At 47.7% G+C, this 20,051-nt stretch overlaps 1 protein-coding gene across 4 annotated transcripts in view; it reads right to left on the bottom strand.

The window, feature by feature from the left end:
- Positions 1 to 20,051, bottom strand: part of RFX2 (regulatory factor X2) — a 182,068-nt gene that overhangs the window by 79,652 nt on the left and 82,365 nt on the right. For all 4 annotated transcript variants that reach the window (XM_038740367.1, XM_038740369.1, XM_038740368.1 and 1 more), the window contains 2 exons: positions 17,046 to 17,122; positions 5,916 to 6,180 (listed from right to left, as the gene is read on the bottom strand). In XM_038740367.1, the coding sequence (XP_038596295.1) occupies positions 5,916 to 6,180; positions 17,046 to 17,122 (342 nt within the window). The remainder of the gene's footprint in view (positions 1 to 5,915; positions 6,181 to 17,045; positions 17,123 to 20,051) is intronic.

Genomic DNA, 20,051 nt, shown 5'->3' on the forward strand with positions numbered 1-20,051 from the left:
GTGAACCAAAAATGGATGGGAAGCATTATGCTGTCACTTGACCTTAACAGAAACCAAAGGCTTATTTTAAAAAAAAAAACCCAACTATAAGCGTCACCGTTAGACTGTAAACTACCTGTGAGCACCGTGCATGTGTTAAATTTGCATGCTGCTTTAGGAGACAGGGGTTCGGAGATGGGAGGAGAGGACAAAGAAATGGTCATTTGGTTCATTGTAGTGCAATTTTCTCCTCTCTCTCTCTCCTCCCTGCCCACCCCCCAACCCCTTAAAAGCCAAGGCACTACAATCAGCCTGCACCCTGCATCTTCCCCGGTGGCCACTTAATTAACCACCGCCTCGGGGTTTTATTTTATCTGGCCAAATATATGGACGAGTAAGTTGAAAGCTGAATCAAGACAACCACCGTGACCATTAAGATCTCCTGGAGGACAGCGGATACCCGTGTGCAGTGATTGGAGCCCGCCCCCGCCCACTCCACACCCTAAGTTCGTTGTGGGCAGGGAATGTGCTTGTTGTAATGTACTCTCCGAAGCGCTTAGTACAGTGCCCTGCACACACAGTAAGTGCTCCTTAAATACGATCGAATGAATGCCGATAATTGCCCCAGGCGGGTGTTTTTTCAGGGCGGCGAGCGGTCCCTGGCCCGGAAAGACAAGTTGGGAAGGTGATGGGCGTCCCCGGTTCTCTCCGTGCGGGTGTAGGGATTCTCTCCGCTTCTGGACTTACCGGAGCTGAGGCCTGGTGTTCCCAGTTGGGTTGCTGACCTCTAAGCCAGGGAGGCTGGCCTCCCCACGCGGTGTAAGGGCCCGGTTCCTCGCCGGGCTCGAAGCCACCACTGGCCCCGAGCTGGGATTCTTCTTGCCACCAGACCCAAGAGGCTGCGCTCCCCAAGGGCTGGGCCTCTCCACATTCCCACAGCCAGAAGCCTGAGCCCCTCGCGTGGACGTGGGGCTCGAGAGCCCCGGCTTCCTGCGCGATTTGGGGGCTCGGGTTCCCGGCGGCCCGGCAAACTAGGCTTCGAGCCCTCCTATCCTGGGAGAGGCGGCGGTTCCTCCGAGAACGGGAGCCTCGGCGGCGGCTCCTGCGGGAACGGGAGCCGCGGCGGCGGCGGCTCCTGCGGGAACGGGAGCCTCGGCTGCGGCTCCTGCGGGAATGGGAGCCTCGGCTGCGGCTCCTCCGGGTCTGGGAGCCTGTACCTCGGGTCTTGCGGGATTGGGATTCTAGATCCGTCGCTGGCTGGGGGTCTTGGCCGCCCTCGGGGGCCGGGACCCTGGCTTTCCCGGGGTTGGAAGTCTCGCCCTCCGGTACAGGCTGGGAGCGGGGCTCCCGGCGCCGTCTGGGGATTCGGCTCCCATTAGCGTTTCGGGGCTCGGCTCCCAGCTTGGTCTGGGGGCTCGGCCCCCCGCAGTCTCCAGGGGCTCGGCTCCTCCAGAGCCGAAAGAATTGGCTCCCCGCGCCATTTGGGGGTTCGGCTTCTTCCAAAACGGGAGCCGTGGCTCCCTGCGCGGGTTGGGGGCTGGGATCCCCGCCCTCCTTAGGGGTTCGACCTCTCCAGCGTTGGAAGCGTCGTCTCCCCATGCGGTTTGGGGGCTCGGCGTTCTCCGAGGAGGGCGCCTTGGCTCCCTGCTCAGGTTGGGGGCCCGGCTGCCCGCACTGCTTAGGGGCTCGGCTTCTCCAGGGCTGGAAGCGCCGTCTCCCCGGGCCGTTCGGGGGCTCGGCTCGCTTCGGGCTGGGAGCCTGGGCTCCGTCCACCGCCTGGAAGGGCGGTTTGCAAGCCGGGCTTCGCAGCTCCGCTTGCCCATTGCTGGGGGGCGGCTTCCCGCCAGGTTTGGGGGTTCGGCTTCCCCGGGTGGCCGCGTGGCTCGGGGGCTCGGGGTTGGCCGCCCTGGCGACTTGGGGGCTCGCCTTCCCACGCGGCCTGGGGGCGCCTGAGGCCTGGGCTTTCCCGGCCCCTGGAAGGGCTAGGAAATCCGGCCGTGGGCCTCGATTTTGGGGTTCGCCTTTCCCGAGGCCGGGAGCCCCGGCTCTCGGCGGGCCACGGGAATTCGGCCGGGGGGCTCGGTTTGGGGGTTCGCCTTTCCCGGGGGCGGGGGAATTCGGCCGTGGGGCTCGGCTGGGGGGCTCGGCTCCCCTCACAGTCGGGGGGCTCGGCCCCCGCAGGGCCGGAAGACTCGGGGTGGGGAGGCTCGGGGCGTCCGGCTTCCCGGAGCCTTCGGGGCACGGGCGGCTTAGGTTCTGCATGCTGGAGGTCGCAATGGCGGGCGACTCCACCTCAGAGACCACAGCTACACTGAGGAAAAGGAGCTGTGGAGGGAAAGGAAGAAGGAGGAGAAAGGGAGGGGGGCGGGGCACTGGGCTATTTCCGGCTACGCTTGCGTAGGTTTTGGCGGGAATTGCGTAGGTTTTGGCGGGAAAGCTGAAGCGACGAGAGCAAATGGTGCAGCTACCGTAGCGAACGAACCATTAGAAAGGTTGCGGATTATGCCCGCGGACAGGGCGTTCTGGAGAAAATATATCCATGGAGTCGCCATGAAGCGGAAACGACTCGACGTCACTTAGTAATAATAAACCACCGGCGGAGTATGAGGGAGGTGTTAGTCATTCATTCATCCGCATTTATGGGGCGCTAACGGTGTGTGGAGCACTGTACTAAGCGCTTATTCCTTAGCGCGGGGCTTCATCCCCGCTACGGCCTCCCTCACACATGCATGCATGTGGCGGCCGCCTGCCTCTTCCGATGCTCAGTCGTTCCAGCGGGGCACGGCGCCGCCCGTCCGCCATCTTGTCTCTGTGGGCTCGGGCCCCGAAGGACCGCCATGTCAGCTTTTGTTTGGCCGTCGCCCCCTCACCGCCTTCTAGCCCGTTGTTGGGTAGGGACTGTCTCTATCTGTTGCTGAATTGCATTTTCCAAGCGCTTAGTACAGTGTTCTGCACACCGCAAGCACTCAATATGATTGAATGAATGAATGAATAAATGAATGAATGAATGAACTCGCCTCACCTCACCCCAGTGGAAGAGGAAAAAGAAAAAAAGACTCCGCAGGCGCCGCCTCCAGAAATTTCTAGAAGACCGCGGCGGACATGGCCACTACGGCCCTTGTGCCCTGCAGAACTTTGCACAGTGTCTCTCACATGGCCTAAAGTTTTGTCTCCATCCACCCCGATGAGGCTGCCACCAGTCCCCTCTCCCCCTTTTTTGGTTTTAAACCATAGGCCCCCCGTCCCCCAGACAGATTCTAATTAGAATTCTAATTCTAGAATTCTAATTAGAATTCTCATCCTCACCTGGGTACATTACCCATTGCTTAGTACAGTGCTCTACACAGTAACCGTTTAATACATAATAATAATAATAATAATGGCATTTGTTAAGCGCTTACTATGTGCAAAGCACTGTTCTAAGCGCTGGGGGGGGATACAAAGTGATCAGGTTGTCCCATGTGGGGCTCACAGTCTTAATCCCCATTTTACAGATGAGGTAACTGAGGCTCAGAGAATAATAATAATAATAATAATAATGATGGCATTTGTTAAGCGCTTACTATGTGCAAAGCACTGTTCTAAGCGCTGGGGAGGATACAAGGTGATCAGGTTGTCCCATGTGGGGCTCACAGTCTTAATCCCCATTTTACAGATGAGGTAACTGAGGCTCAGAGAATAATAATAATAATAATAATAATGATGGCATTTGTTAAGCGCTTACTATGTGCAAAGCACTGTTCTAAGCGCTGGGGGGGGATACAAAGTGATCAGGTTGTCCCATGTGGGGTTCACAGTCCTAATCCCCATTTTACAGATGAGGTAACTGAGGCTCAGAGAATAATAATAATAATGATGGCATTTGTTAAGCGCTTACTATGTGCAAAGCACTGTTCTAAGCGCTGGGGGGGATACAATGTGATCAAGTTGTCCCACGTGGGGCTCACAGTCTTAATCCCCATTTTTACAGATGAGGTAACAGGCTCAGAGAATAATAATAATAATAATAATAATAATAATAATGATGGCATTTGTTAAGCGCTTACTATGTGCAAAGCACTGTTCTAAGCGCTGGGGGGGATACAATGTGATCAAGTTGTCCCACGTGGGGCTCACAGTCTTAATCCCCATTTTTACAGATGAGGTAACTGAGGCTCAGAGAATAATAATAATGATGATGGCATTTGTTAAGCGCTTACTATGTGCAAAGCACTGTTCTAAGCGCTGGGGGGGATACAATGTGATCAAGTTGTCCCACGTGGGGCTCACAGTCTTAATCCCCATTTTTACAGATGAGGTAACTGGCTCAGAGAAGTTAAGTGACTTGCTCAAGGTCACACAGCAGACTTGTTAGTATGTTTGGTTTTATTCTCTGTCTCTCCCTTTTAGACTGTGAGCCCACTGTTGGGTAGGGACTGTCTCTATATGTTGCCAATTTGTACTTCCCAAGCGCTTAGTCCAGTGCTCTGCACATAGTAAGCGCTCAATAAATACGATTGATTGATTGATTGTGGTGGAGCCAGGATTCAAACCCATGCCCTCTGACTCCAAAGAAGTTAAGTGACTTGCCCAAGGTCACACAGCAGACATGTGGCGGAGCAGGGATTCGAACCCATGACCTCTGACTCCAAAGCCCGGGCTCTTTCCACTGAACCACGAATACATTGCATTATTAAGTCAACCCAGCTTCAGGGGTTATGAGTGTGGAATAAATTCTCAGTAGGATGCTCAGTGAGCATTCAGGAGATACCACTGATGGTATCATTGTGTCTACCAAGTCTACTGTACTCTCTCAAACACTTAGTACAGTGCTCTGCACGGATATCACACAACAGCTGCTGTTTGGTGAGCTGGAAAGGGGTGACAGAAAGCGAAAAGAGCAGAAATAACTTCAGAATTTAGTGAAACGCAGCCTCAGACAATGCAGTTGGATATCTGAATGTTATAGACCACGTCGACAACAAAAACAGAAGCTACTTCAGGAATTGGGAAACTAAGGGGAAACACCCAAAATAGCATCAGGCACTGTAAAAAGACAAACACATGAGCCCAGCAGGGAACTGTTTTTATGGTAAGCATTGCTATTCAAACACTGGCTTTTTTCAGCCATAGTCACAAGCATAGCTAAAATGGGGCAGTCCTGGTTCTCTGATGGAGGCGGGGAGGGGTGTTCCAGTTAGTTCCCAAATGATACCATCATCATCATCAATCATATTTATTGAGCGCTTACTATGTGCAGAGCACTGTACTAAGCGCTTACAGTCGGGATGGACTCCTTGCCCCAGGCCTCTGCAACCACCTACTCAAAACTGACCAAAACAGTTCCATCACCCCTGTAGGAGTCCCCTGGATCGAAGGATGTACAGTATGGGGATAGATTTTTCCATTACTTCCTTTCTCTAAAAGAATTGTAAAGCCCCCGCTCCCCCCCCACCAAAAAAAAGCTTAAAATCCCAAACTATATCAAGTTCGCTAGTTGTACTAGTTGATATTTTTTATGCATCTTAAAATGTTTTTAAAATGTCCTCATGGTGTCCAAAAATACCATTATTGAAATGATCTGATTCAGATGCCCCTTCTGCATACTACTGAGAATATTAATGGTACGAAATGTTGATATATTAAAACTTTGAAATCGGTTTAAAAACAAAATTGTTTCCTTTTTCATCTAATTACCAAGACACGAGTATATGGATCTGTGTTACTGAAAATACATCAAATTAACTCTAAGGTGGAGGGCCCCCCAGCCAAACACTGACTGCAATATGGGTGGAGACCCTGTTCAACAGTGCTCTTTCAGATATTTTTCTGTTCTAGTCAACCTAATTGTAAACACATTAAAGGATTCCATTTCCTTCGGCTGGCATATTTCATAATATAATAACTTCTGGCCCCACAGTAGTAGCTGCTGGCCCTACAGAGCTATGGCACATTACCGTTGCTGGGGATGAGCGTGACGTCTGTGACAGAGAATGTCTAGTGTTATCCATTCCTCCGTGAATGACATAGGCTCCGGAGCTGGAGATGATCTGACTTCCTCCAACATCCATGGTGATGCCCACCATACTGTGCGAGGGGATTGCTGAAGGAGAGGCTGCCACGGCAGTCACTTGGGCTCCACCTCCTTGGGCCTCAAAGTAGGATGCGGCACTGCTCGGTGCATAAATCTGAGCTTCAGGATTGTACGTATAGGCTGCTCGTCTATTAAAGGAATAAAAATTCAGTCAGGAAACCCAAAACGCTGCCCAAAGATTAACAATCTCAGAGGCAAAAAATTATGCGAGTGAAACCTTCATATATGTGGGTCTCGAATTCAGAACGGTGCTCACTCTAAGGAATATTAACTGTAACCAAAGATGCGCCGCCACTTGTCTGCTGTGTGACGTTGGGCAAGTCGCTTCACTTCTCTGGGCCTCATCTGTAATGGGGATTGAGACCGTGAGCCCCAGGTGGGACGTGGACTGTCTCCAACCTGATGTATCTACCCCAGCACTTAGTACAGTGCCTAGCACATAGTAAATGCTTAACAAATACCATTAAAAATATTTCCAAGGATCAGGGAAATCAAGATATGGAATTACTACGTTTCAACGTGAGCAGTTCGGTGGACCCAATCCTGGGAAACCTGCTGGAAACCTTGTTTAGTTCTTTTCCCCCTCTGAGACAATTTCTTTTCTTTTTTAGCAATTTCTCTGGAATGGAATCATTCAGCTCCTTTTGAGTTCATCAACAGGAGCTGTTAGTTAATAGAAAGAAACGCTTTAAAAGCACTCCTCTCAAAGATGATTTTCACTTCATTAAATGGTAGTGAGGTTACAGATGACAGTTCTCAATCTCCAAATGAATATTTAATGTTCAAATGATATCTCATAAGTAGGTCATAAAATTTGAAAAAAAACACTTTTAACCTTCTCATCGAATCAAAAGATAGCAATCTACCTATTAGTAGCCCAGATGATTTGACTGGAACTTTGCTTTGGCTATAGTGAGGTTTTTGCTATAGGACATACAGGTATGGGCTAAAGTTTTTTTTTAGCATGGTCAACTAAGGGTACTCAAACTCACTATTTAAGGAATTGCAAGTGGCCCTCAGCCCCTTAAGATCCAGAAGGGTCACTGTCACTCTGAACTCCTGCGGTGCCCTCACCGCTGCTTCTGTCCTCCATTATTGGCTGTGGAGTTCACCTCTCATCTGAAGGAGAACTGTTTAACTCCAGTGCAGCCCAAGCAGGAAATAAAATAAATCCTCTTCTCTGGGTCTCCAGAAGGCTACTTAGTGACAAGCAAGCAGAAAAAAACAAAGGAACTACCCCCTCCCACTTATTCCTCTCTCCCCACCCAGAATATTCTTTAAAAAGGAAGTTATTTTAATAGGCTGCCCCAATCACACAGAGGACACACCGAGACAGGAAACTGTGATCTTATTGTGGGCAGAGAACATATCAACCAATTCTGTTGCACTCTCCCAAGAACTCAGTAAAGTGCTCACAATGAATATCATTGATGATAATACATGTGTGAGACTGAGCCCCCTCCTTCTTCTCCCCCTACTCCCCCTCCCCATTTGTACATATTTATTACTCTATTTTACTTGTACATATTTATTCTATTTATTTTATTTGGTTTACATGTTTTGTTTTGTTGTCTGTCTCCCCCTTCTAGACTGTGAGCCCGTTGTTGGGTAGGGACCGTCTCTATATGTTGCAAACTTGTACTTCCCAAGCGCTTAGTACAGTGCTCTGCACACAGTAAGTGCTCAATAAATACGCTTGAATGAATGTGTGCATGTGCATGCACGCCCCCACACACATGCTAAGAGAGAGAGTGAACGGAATAGAGGCCAAGCAGCAAAGAGAGCAAGAGACGAGGGAGAATATTTTTTGCCCAGAAAAATTATTCTTCCATTCTGAATCATTATGTTTTAGAAGTTCATCTTAAAATTAGGGTTGGCTTGGTTTTGAAGCATTTTGGGATGTTGCCAACTTTTCATTTTGAGTGCAGGGACAAACTTGGGGTAGGGATGAAGAAATAAAGGAAAAAATAAAAAAACCCAAGAGTGTATCTTCTCCAAGAGGTCTTCCCTGCCTAACCCCTCATTTCCCTACCATATTCGCTCTCCCCTCTGCATTGCCTACTCATGTGGCCATGTGCCCCGTAACCATTTTAATACCCACCCTACACCCATAGCATGTATCCTTACACTCTGCTGTTTCCCCTATCTGTAAATTATTTTATTGTCTCCCCCTACTAGATTGTAAACTCCTTGAGGGCAGGAACCATTTCATCCAACTCTGTTGGATGACTCTCCCAAGCTCTTAGTACAGTGCTCGCCACACAGTAAGCATTCAATAGATGCTACCGATTGACTGAACCCACATCCACATGCACATATTGGGCTGGGATGGTGGTCACGTAGATGTACACAGGGCTAAGAAAGCACATGGGGAAAAGTGGTCAGGGCTTGGAGAGAAGTCGGTTCGCCATTTGAGATTGGGTGAGACCTGGGGTATCCGTTTCCTGCTGAGGCTAGGCCTGGGAGAGAGAGTTGTTGCTTGGGTCCCTGATGTGGCTCCAGCTTCCTTCCAGTTGTCCCCCATCTCACTGAGAGGAGCGAGATGGGCAGCCCTAAAGAGCTGGACAGGGGAAGCCAATGGCTGTGTTTCCACAATCCCAGTTCAGAAGAGGCAATGACCAGCGTGGCTTAGTGGATAGGGCATGGGCCTAGGAGCCAGAAGGATGTGGGTTCTAATCCCGGCTCCACCCCATGTCTGCTAGGTGACCTTGGGCAATATACTTCACTTCTCTGTGCTTCAGTTACCTCATCTGTAATAATGGGATTAAGACTGTGAACCGCACATGGTACAACCTGATTACCTTGTATCTACCCCAGTGCTTAGAAAAGTGCTTGGCATTCATTCATCCATTCAATCGTGTTTATTGAGTGCTTACTGTGTGCAGAGCACTGTACTAAGCGCTTGGGAAGTACAAGTTGGCAACATATAGAGACGGTCCCTACCCAACAACGGGCTCACAGTCTAGAAGGGGGAGACAGACAACAAAACAAAACACGTGGACAGGTGTCAAAGTAGTCAGAACAAATAGAATTAAATAGAATTCAAGCTATATGCACATCATTAACAAAATAAATAGAATAGTAAATATGTACAAGTAAAATAAATAGAGTAATAAATCTGTACAAATATATATATACAAGTGCTGTGGGGAGGGGAAGGAGGTAGGGCTGGGGGACAGATGGGGAGGAGGAGAGGGAAAAGGGGGCTCAGTCTGGGAAGGCCTCTTGGAGGAGGTGAGCTCTCAGTAGGGCTTTGAAGGGAGGAAGAGAGCTAGCTTGGCGGATGAGTGGAGGGAGGGCATTCCAGGCCAGGGGAAGGACGTGGGCCGGGGGTCGACGGTGGGACAGATGAGAACGAGGTACAGGGAGGAGGTGAGCAGCAGAGGAGCGAAGGGTGCGGGCTGGGCTGTAGAAGGAGAGAAGGGAGGTGAGGTAGGAGGGGGCGAGGTGATGGACAGCCTTGAAGCCGAGAGTGAGGAGTTTTTGCTTGATGCGTAGGTTGACAGGCAGCTACTGGAGACTTTTGAGGAGGGGAGTAACATGCCCAGAGTGTTTCTGAACAAAGATGATCCGGGCAGCAGAGTGAAGTATAGACTGAGATGGGGAGAGACAGGAGGATGGGAGATCAGAGAGGAGGCTGATGCAGTAATGCAGTCGGGATAGGATGAGAGATTGAACCAGCAAAGTAGCGGTTTGGATAGAGAGGAAAGGGTGGATCTTGGCGATGTTGTGGAGGTGAGACCGGCAGGTTTTGGTGACAGATTGGATGTGTGGGGTGAACGAGAGAGCGGAGTCAAGGATGACACCGAGGTTGCGGGCTTGTGAGACGGGAAGGATGGTAGTGCCATCTACAGTGATGAGAAAGTCAGGGAGAGGGCAGGGTTTGGGAGGGAAGATAAGGAGTTCAGTCTTGGACATATTGAGTTTTAGATGGCGAGCAGACATCCAGATGGAGATGTCCTGAAGGCAAGAGGAGACCCGAGCCTGAAGGGAAGGGGAGAGAGCAGGGGCAGAGATGTAGATCTGGGTGTCATCAGCGTAGAGATGATAGTTGAAGCCGTGGGAGCGAATGAGTTCACCAAGGGAGTGAGTGTAAATAGAGAACAGAAGGGGACCACGACCTGACCCTTGAGGAACCCCTACAGTAAGGGGATGGGAGGGGGAGGAGGAGCCTGCAAAGGAGACTGAGAATGAACTGAGAATGGCACATAGTAAATGCTTAACAAATACCAAAATTATTATTATTCGTTATTATTCTCTAGGCCTCAGTTACCTCATCTGTAAAATGGGGATAAGAGTGTGAGCCCCATGTGGGACAGGGTGTCCAACCTGATTAACTTTTATCTACCCAGCACTTAGTACAGTGCCTGGCACAAACTAAGCACTTCATTCAATCATATTTATTGAGTGCTTACTGTATGCAGAGCACTGTACTAAACGCTTGGGAGAGTATAGTATCACAATAAACAGACACATTCCCTGCCCACAACGATCTTACAGGCTAGAGACATTAATATAAATAAATTACAGATATGCACAAAAGTGCTGCTGGGAGGGGGGATGAACAAAGGGAGCAAGTCAGGGTGATGCAAAAGGGAGTGGAAGAAGAGGAAAGGGGGGCTTAGTCAGGGAAGGCTTCTTGGAAGAGATGTGCTTTCAATAAGGCTTTGAATCTGGGGAGAGTAATTGTCCAATTTGAGAAGGGAGGGCATTCCAGCCCAGAGGGAGGATGTGGGTGAGATAGATGAGATCGGGGTACAGTGAGAAGGTTAGCACTAGAGGAGTGAAGTGTGAGGGCTGGGCTGTAGTAGGAGAGTAATAATAATAATGGCATTTATTATAATAATGGCATTTATTAAGTGCTTACTATGTGCAAAGCACTGTTCTAAGCGCTGGGGAAGTTACAAGATGATCGGGTTGTCCCACGGGGGGCTCACAGTCTTCATCCCCATTTTACCGATGAGGTAACTGAGGCACAGAGAAGTTAAGTGATTTGCCCAAAGTCACACAGCTGACAAACGGCAGAGCCAGGATTTGAACCCATGACATCTGACTCCAAAGCCCGTGCTCTTTCCATTGAGCCACGCTGCTCCTCTTAGACTTTGAGCCCTTTTAGACTGTGAGCCCACTGTTGGGTAGGGACTGTCTCTATATGTTGCCAACTTGTACTTCCCAAGCGCTTAGTACAGTGCTCTGCACACAGTAAGTGCTCAATAAATACGATTGATTGATTGATTGATTCTCTGGAGGGGGCAAGGTGATGGACTGCTTTAAAGCTAATGGTGAGGAGATTTTGTTGGAGGATTTGTGAGAAGGTGGATGGGCAACCACTGGAGTTTCTTAAGGAGTGGGGAAATGCATCCTGAACGTTTTTGTAGAAAGATGATCCGGGCAGCAGAGTGAAGTATGGACTGGAGTGGGGAGAGTGCTCTGCACATAGTAAGCGCTCAATAAATACGATTGATTGATGATGATGAGAGACAGGAGGCTGGGAGGTCAGCAAGGAGGCTGATACGAGCCCCCTCTTTCCTCTCCCCCTCCTCCCCCTCCCCATCCCCCTGGCCTTACCTCCTTCCCCTCCCCACAGCACCTGTATATATGTATATATGTTTGTACGTATTTATTACTCTATTTATTTAATTTGTACATATTTATTCTATTTATTTTATTTTGTTAATATGTTTTGTTTTGTTCTCTGTCTCCCCCTTCTAGACTGTGAGGCCACTGTTGGGTAGGGACCTACTATATGTTGCCAACTTGTACTTCCCAAGCGCTTAGTACAGTGCTCTGCACAGAGTAAACGCTCAATAAATATGATTGAATGAATGATAGGATAGGATAAGTGATAGGATAAATGATAAGATAAGTGACTATTAACGTGGTAGCAGTTTGGATGGAAAGGAAAGGGCAGATTTTAGCGAAGGTGGAACTGACAGGATTTAGTGATTGAATATGTGGGGTGAATGAGAGAGAGGAGTCAAGGATAACGCCAAGGTTACAGGCTTGTGAGAAGCAGCGTGGCTCAGTGGAAAGAGCCCGGGCTTTGGAGTCAGACGTCGTGGGTTCGAATCCCGGCTCTTCCACAAGTCTGCTGTGTGACCTTGGGCAAGTCACTTAACTTCTCTGAGCCTCAGTTACCTCATCTGTAAAAATGGGGATTAAGACTGTGAGTCCCACGTGGGACAACTTGATCACACTGTATCCCCCCCAGCGCTTAGAACAGTGCTTTGCACATAGTAAGGGCTTAACAAATGCCATCGTTATTATTATTATTATTATTATTATTATTGTGAGACAGGGAGGATGGTGGTGCCAAATACCACAGTTATCATTATTATTATCGATCAATCCCCTCAAGTTGATGTCTATGCTGTGTGTAGCACTATCAATTATACAAGGTTTTTGAAGGGCCTTTATAGTTTATCAAGTTTCTGCTGTATTTGCAGGCAGGTGCTCATCCCTAAAGAAACAATAATCTATCAGACAAGTTCGGTACAATTTTTATGCTCAACAATCAATCAATCGTATTTATTGAGCGCTTGCTGTGTGCAGAGCACTGTACTAAGCGCTTGGGAAGTACAAGTTGGCAACATATAGAGACAGTCCCTACCCAACAGTGGGCTCACAGTCTAAAAGGGGGAGACAGAGAACAAAACCAAACATACTAACAAAATACAATAAATAGAATAGATATGTACAAGTAAAATAAATAAATAAATAGAGTAATAAATATGTACAGACACACACACACACATATATATATATATATATATATATATATATATATATATATATATATATCAACAGCAACTTGGGGTGAAAAAATCCATTGACCACAATATTTCTAAATTATGTCTTATAGTGGACTGTAGGCCACTTTAAGGATTTAAATGGAGATGAGAAGGAGCATGGCCTACTGGATAGAGCCCGATCCTGGGAGTCAGAAGAACCTAGATTCTAATCCCAGCTCTGCCACCTGTTGGCTGCGTGACCTTGGACAAGTCACTTAACTTCTCTGTGCTTCAGTTACCTCACCTATAAAATGGGAATTAGGACTGCGAGTCCTATGCGGGACAGGGACTGTGTTCAACCTGATTGATTCGTATCTACCCCAGTGCTTAGTACAGTGCCTAGCACATAGTAAGCACTGACTGAATGCATGAATGAACAAATGCCATAATTTTTTTTTTAAATCCCTTCTCTGTGCCTCAGTTACCTCAGCTGTAAAAAAAAATAGGGATTAAGACTGTGATCCACATGTGGGATATGGACTATATTCCATTTGATTAACTTGTTCTACCCCAACGCTTAGTACAGTGCCTGGCACATAGCAAGTGCTTAACAAATACCACAAAAAAATGAAGAACAACATCCAATATTTGCACAAGTTGCAAAAGCTGGGCAGCAAGGAGGGATTAGCAAAAGCTGGGTTAGGCAACAAGATCAATCAATCAGTGATAGTTATTCAGCACTCAGTGTGTGCAGAGCACTGTACTAAGCGCTTGCAAAGGTACAGTACAATAGAGTTGGTAGACATGTGAGCCCACTGTTGGGTAGGGACTGTCTCTATATGTTGCCAACTTGTACTTCCCAAGCGCTTAGTACAGTGCTCTGCACACAGTAAGCGCTCAATAAATACGATTGATGATGATGATGATCCCTGCCCACGGGGGGCTTACAATCTACAAGAGGCATCCAAGGGGCACCACACTGCCATATGTGGTGGGAAGGGCACGGGAACACTGGAGGAAGCGGAGACTTTCCTTAAGCAGCAGCAGTGGTTTGCAATCTTCAAACCAGGGACCCCCAGCCATGACAACTTAATTCGTCCTCCCAGCATCCTTTAAAAGCGCGTACATTATTGTCCTATTTCCCTGCCCATGAAAACAGACACCAAGAGGTTTAGTAACTTGTCCAGGGCCCAGCAGCCAGAAAGTGAGAGGTATAAGCAGATCTAGATCTTCGGTCCTAGTCTTAGACAGGGAAGTGGCGTGGTCCGGTGGAAAGAGTCAGAGGTCCTGAGTTCTAATCCTGGCTCCACCACTTGTCTGTTGTGAGACCTTGGGCAAGTCATTTCACTTCTCTGTGCCTCTGTTCCCTTATCTGCAAAATGGAGATTCAATCCCTGTTCTCCCTCCTACTTAGATTGTGAGTCCCATGTGGGACCTGATTATCTTTTATCTACCCCAGCCAATTAGTCAGTCCGTCAATTGCATTCATTCACTCCTTTATTAAACCATATTTATTCAGCACTTACTATGTGCAGAGCACTGTACTAAGCACTTGGGAGAGTACAATACAACAATAAACGCTTGGTTCTGTTTGGTTCTGAATGTTTGGTTCTGTTCTCTGTCTCCCCCTTTTAGACTGTGAGCCCACTGTTGGGTAGGGACTGTCTCTATGTGTTGCCAATTTGTACTTCCCAAGCGCTTAGTACAGTGCTCTGCACATAGTAAGCGCTCAATAAATACGATTGATTGAATAAACGCTTAGAACACTTAGAACAGTGCTTTGCACATAGTAAGCACTTAAAAATGCCATCAATATTATTATTATTAATAAACAGTCACATTCCCTGCCTGCAATGGACTTACAGTCAAGAGTGGAGAATAATAATAATAATAGTAATAATGATGGCATTTGTTAAGCACTTACTATGTGCAAAGCACTGTTCTAAGCGCTGGGGGGGATACAAGGTGATCAATTTGTCCCACTTGGGGCTCACAGTCTTCTTCCCCATTTTACAGATGAGGGAACTGAGGCTCAGAGAAGTTAAGTGACTTGCCCAAAGTCACACAGCTGACAATTGGTGGAGCTGGGATTTGAACCCATGACCTCTGACTCCCAAGCCCGTGCTCTTCCCACTGAGCTATGCTGCTTCTCTAGACAGACATCAATACACGTAAATAAAATGACAGCTATGTACATAAGTGCCGTGGGGCTGGGATGGGGGAAGAGCAAAGGGAGCAAGTCAGGATGACAAAGAAGGGAGTGGGAGATGAGGAAAAAGTGGGGCTTAGTCTGGGAAGGCCTCTTGGAGGAGATGTGCCTTCAATAAGGCTTTGAAGGGAGGGGGAGAGTCATTGTCTGTCGGATTAGAGGAGGGAGGGCGTTCTAGGCCAGAGGCAGGACGTGGGCTAGGGGTTGGTAGTGAGACTGGTGAGATGGAGGCACAGTGTGGAGGTTAGCACTAGAGGAGAGAAGCGAGGTGAGGTAGGAGGGGGCAAGGTGGTGGACTGCTTTAAAGCCAATGGTAAGGAGTTTTTGTTTGATGCAGAGGTGGATGGGCAACCACTGGAGGTTTTTGAGGATCGGGGTGACATATCCTGAATGTTTCTGTAGAAAAATGATATGGGCAGCAAAGTGAAGTATGGACTGGAATCATCATCATCATCATCAATCGTATTTATTGAGCGCTTACTATGTGCAGAGCACTGTACTAAGCGGTTGGGAAGTACAAGTTGGCAACATATAGAGACAGTCCCTACCCAACGGTGGGCTCACAGTCTAAAAGGGGGAGACAGAGAACAAAACCAAACATACTAACAAAATAAAATAAATAGAATAGATATGTACAAGTAAAATAAATAGAGTAATAAATATGTACAAACATATATACAGGTGCTGTGGGGAAGGGAAGGAGGTAAGATGGGGGGGATGGAGAGGGGGACGAGGGGGAGAGGAAGGAAGGGGCTCAGTGTGGGAAGGCCTCCTGGAAGAGGTGAGCTCTCAGCAGGGCCTTGAAGGGAGGAAGAGAGCTAGCTTGGCGGATGTTGGGAGGGAGGGCATTCCAGGCCCTCCCTGGAATGGGGAGAGACAGGAGGCTGGAAGGTCAGCAAGGAGGCTGATGCTGTAATCTAGGCAGGATTGGATGAGTGACTGTATTAATTGTGTTTACTGAGCCCTTATTGTGTACTAATCGCTTGGGAGAGTACAATACAACAATATAACAGACACATTCTGTGCTCACAACGAGGAGAAGCAGCAAGGCTTAGTGGAAAGAGCCCGGGCTTGGGAGTCAGAGGTCGTAGGTCCTAATCCCGCTTCTGCCACTTGTCAGGTGTGTGACTTTGGGCAAGTCACTTTACTTCTCTGGGCCTCAGTTACCTCATCTGTAAAATGGGGATGAAGTCTGTGAGCCCTACATGGGACACCCTGATTACCTTGTACTACCCCAGTGCTTAGAACAGTGCTTTGCACATAGTAAGTGCTTAACAAACACCATCATTATTATTATTATTACAGTCTAGAGGGAGAGAGCCCTTAGTACATAGTACTAAGCAGTATGAAGCAGGAAGGCATAGCGAGAAGCAGTATGGTGCAGTGGATAGAACACAGGACTAAGAGTCAGAGGTCATGAGTTCCAATCCCAGCTCCGCCACTTGTTTGCTGTGTGACCTTGGGCAAGTCACTTCACTTCTCTGGGCCTCAGTTCCCTCATCTGTAAAAGGGGGGTTGAGATTGTGTGCCCCACATGGGACAGGGACTGTGTCCAACTCGATTTTGCTTGTATCCACCCCAGCACTTAGTACAGTGCCTGGCACATAGTAAGCACTTAACACCATTATTATCATCAAGCACTTAACAAATACCATTATTGTCATTATTATTATTAGTCTGTATTCTATCCATTAATCCCTATGGGACTAAATAGTAGCTTGGAAGCCATTTGGAGTTTAATGAGGTCTGCAGTAGCTTTTGGCTTCCATCCTTCGAGTTGCACCCTCCGAGCTACCATCCAGTCAGTACTTTCACAGCTGCGTGGAGAGTGAAGGGAGACAGAAGCGTAGCCTGAGAGTGGTCATAAAGCCAAAACAGAACTCGAGGAAGCTGCAAAAAGCTTGGACACTAGTCAGTGTCCACACGACACGACACGACATCAGCACTTACGTATTAGACACACTCCCACCCCACCCCCTTTCAGAAACAGTTCTTGCGCTCCTGGGGAAAAGCATTGCTACAGAATCATAATCAACTTTAAAAAATTACTTACATGGTTCCATTAGTGTAGACAGCGTCTCCTTCCACATACTGGACCTGGGTCGGATATATATGTTGTACAGGTTGGACCTAAAACAGGAATCAGATGGCCACAGTGTTATAAGTAATAAGGTTGTATTAAATATACATGAGACTGAACTACTTGAGATGAAAAAAATAACAGTAAAGAGTATTGCTTCAGTCATTTTCCATACTATCGGATATATATCTCTATCTATATATCTCTATCTCTATCTATATATATTATATATATATTTCTATATATATATGTATTTTCCACATAGTGTTTTAGGAAGTCACCGGCAGAAGCCATATTGTGCCAACCCTGTTTGTCCGAGTTAGGCCTAGTGAACTCACTGCCCCGCCAACTGTTCCTGACATTTAACTCCCTCCTCCAACCTCCTGTCCCCCCGTCCCCACCCTCGCTTTCCCCTAATGACCTGGCTACATACTTCATCAACAAAATTGAAACCATCAGGCGTGCTCTCCCTAAAATCTCCCTTGCTCCTCTACAATCCCCCCTCATAATCCAATCTCTTTGACTCTGTTCTCTGCTCTGCTGCTTTCTAGACTGTGATCCCGTTGTTGGGTAGGGACCGTCTCTGTATGTTGCTGACTTGTATTCATTCATTCATTCAATCGTATTTATTGAGCGCTTACTGTGTGCAGAGCACTGTACTAAGCGCTTGGGAAGTACAAGTTGGCGACATATAGAGGTGGTCCCTACCCAACAATGGGCTCACAGCCTAGAAGGGGGAGACAGACAAAAAACCAAAACATGTGGACAGGTGTCAAGTTGTCAGAATAAATAGAATTAAAGCTAAATGCACATCATTAACAAAATAAATAGAATAGTAAATATGTACAAGTAAAATAGAGTAATAAATCTGTACAAACATATATACAGGTGCTGTGGGAGGGGATAGGGCGGGGGGGATGGGGAGGAGGAGAGGAAAAAAGGGTGCTCAGTCTGGGAAGGCCTCTTGGAGGAGGTGAGCTCTCAATAGAGCTTTGAAGGGAGGAAGAGAGCTAGCTTGGTGGATGTGTGGAGGGAGGGCATAATAATAATAATGATGGCATTTAGTCTAGAAAGCACTGTTCTAAGCGCTGGGGAGGTTACAAGGTGATCAGGTTGTCCCATGGGGGGCTCACAGTCGTCATCCCCATTTTACAGATGAGGTAACTGAGGCACAGGGAAGTGAAGTGACTTGCCCAAGGTCACACAGCTGACAAGTGGCGGAGCCAGGATTAGAACCCACGACCTCCGACTCCCAAGCCCGGGCTCTTTCCATTGAGCCACGCTGCTTTCTCAGGAGGATTTCTCCCAATAGATGGGAAATGTTTCATTCCCCTTTCCCCAGGAGACCAAGCAGCTTTCTGGCAGGACTTTCAAACCCTGCAGAAGTCATTAAAAAAAAATATGATATTTGTTAAGCGCCTACTATGTGCCAAGCACCGTTCTAAGATAATCAGGTTGGACGCAGTCCCTGTCCCACATGGGGCTCCCAATCTTAATCTCCATTTCACAGATGAGGGAACTGAGGCAGAGGGAAGTCACGTTCCCACAGCAGACACGCGGCCGAGCCGGGATTAGAACTCACATCTTCTGATTCCCAGGCCCGTGGCCTTTCTATTAAACCATGCTGCTTCCCTATACGTCTCTTCCTGTGTATCTGTCTATAATTCTGTTTATCTATTTTGATGCTACTGATGCCTGTCTACTTGTTTTGTTGTCTGTCTCCCCCTTTCTACACTGCGAGCCCGTTGTCGGGTAGGGACCGTCTCCATACGTTGCCAAATTGTACTTTCCAAGCGCTTAGTCCAGTGCTCTGCACACAGTAAGCGCTCAATAAATACGATTGAATTCAACGAATGAATGAATGCTCTCTTTGGGGATTAAGACTGTGAGCCTTGTGTGGGACAGGGATTATCTTGTATCTACCCCAGCACTTAGTACAGCGCCTGGCACATAGTAAGCGCTTAACAAATACCACAATTAAGAAGATTTTAGGCCGGGGTGCAGTGGGAGAAAAATGAAGAAGTAGGAGGGAGAGAGCTGAATGAATGCCTTAAAGTCAATGATCTGGAACTTCTGCTTGACACAAGAAGAATGAGTAACCATCAGAGGTTTGTGAGGAGTAGGGAGACGTGTGCGGAATGACATTTTAGAAAAATGATAATAATAATAATGATGGTATTTGGTAAGCACTTACTACATGCCAAGCACTGCCCTAAGCGTTGGGGTAATAATAATAATAATAATGGCATTTATTAAGCGCTTACTATGTGCAAAGCACTGTTCTAAGCGCTGGGGAGGTTACAAGGTGATCAGGTTGTCCCACAGAGGGCTCACAGTCTTAATCCCCATTTTACAGATGAGGGAACTGAGGCCCAGAGAAGTGAAGTGACTTGCCCAAAGTCACACAGCTGACAATTGGCAGAGCCGGGATTTGAACCCATGACCGCTGACTCCAAAGCCCGTGCTCTTTCCACTGAGCCACGCTGCTTCTCTAGGCAGCAGAGTTAAGTATGGACGAGAGGGGTCTAGGTCTCTCCTTCTCGACTCTAACCTTGTTGTGGACAGAGAACGCGTCTGCCAACTCTGTTGTCGTGTACTCTCCCAAGCGCTTAATATAGTACTCTGTACATAGTAACGCTCAATAAATACCACTGAATGATTGGGAGAGCCTGAAGGTAGGGAGACCAGAGAGAAGCTGATACATTTATCAAGCACAGATATGACAAGCACCTAGTCCAGCGAGGTGGATCCTAGAAGTGTTGTGGAGGAAAAAGCAACAAGATTTGGTGACAGACAGGGAGATAGGGAGGCGGTACTGTCAACGGTGATAGGAATATTAGGCAGAAGAGAGGATTTGGAAGGGAAGATGAGGTTCTAACTTCAATTTTGCCACTAGTCTGCTTTGTGACTGTAGCCAAGTCACTTAACCTCTCTGTGGCTCAGTTTATTCATCTATACATGGGGGTAATACTTGCCTCG

Source organism: Tachyglossus aculeatus, chromosome X1 (assembly GCF_015852505.1).
Source record: "Tachyglossus aculeatus isolate mTacAcu1 chromosome X1, mTacAcu1.pri, whole genome shotgun sequence".
Taxonomy (NCBI): domain Eukaryota; kingdom Metazoa; phylum Chordata; class Mammalia; order Monotremata; family Tachyglossidae; genus Tachyglossus; species Tachyglossus aculeatus.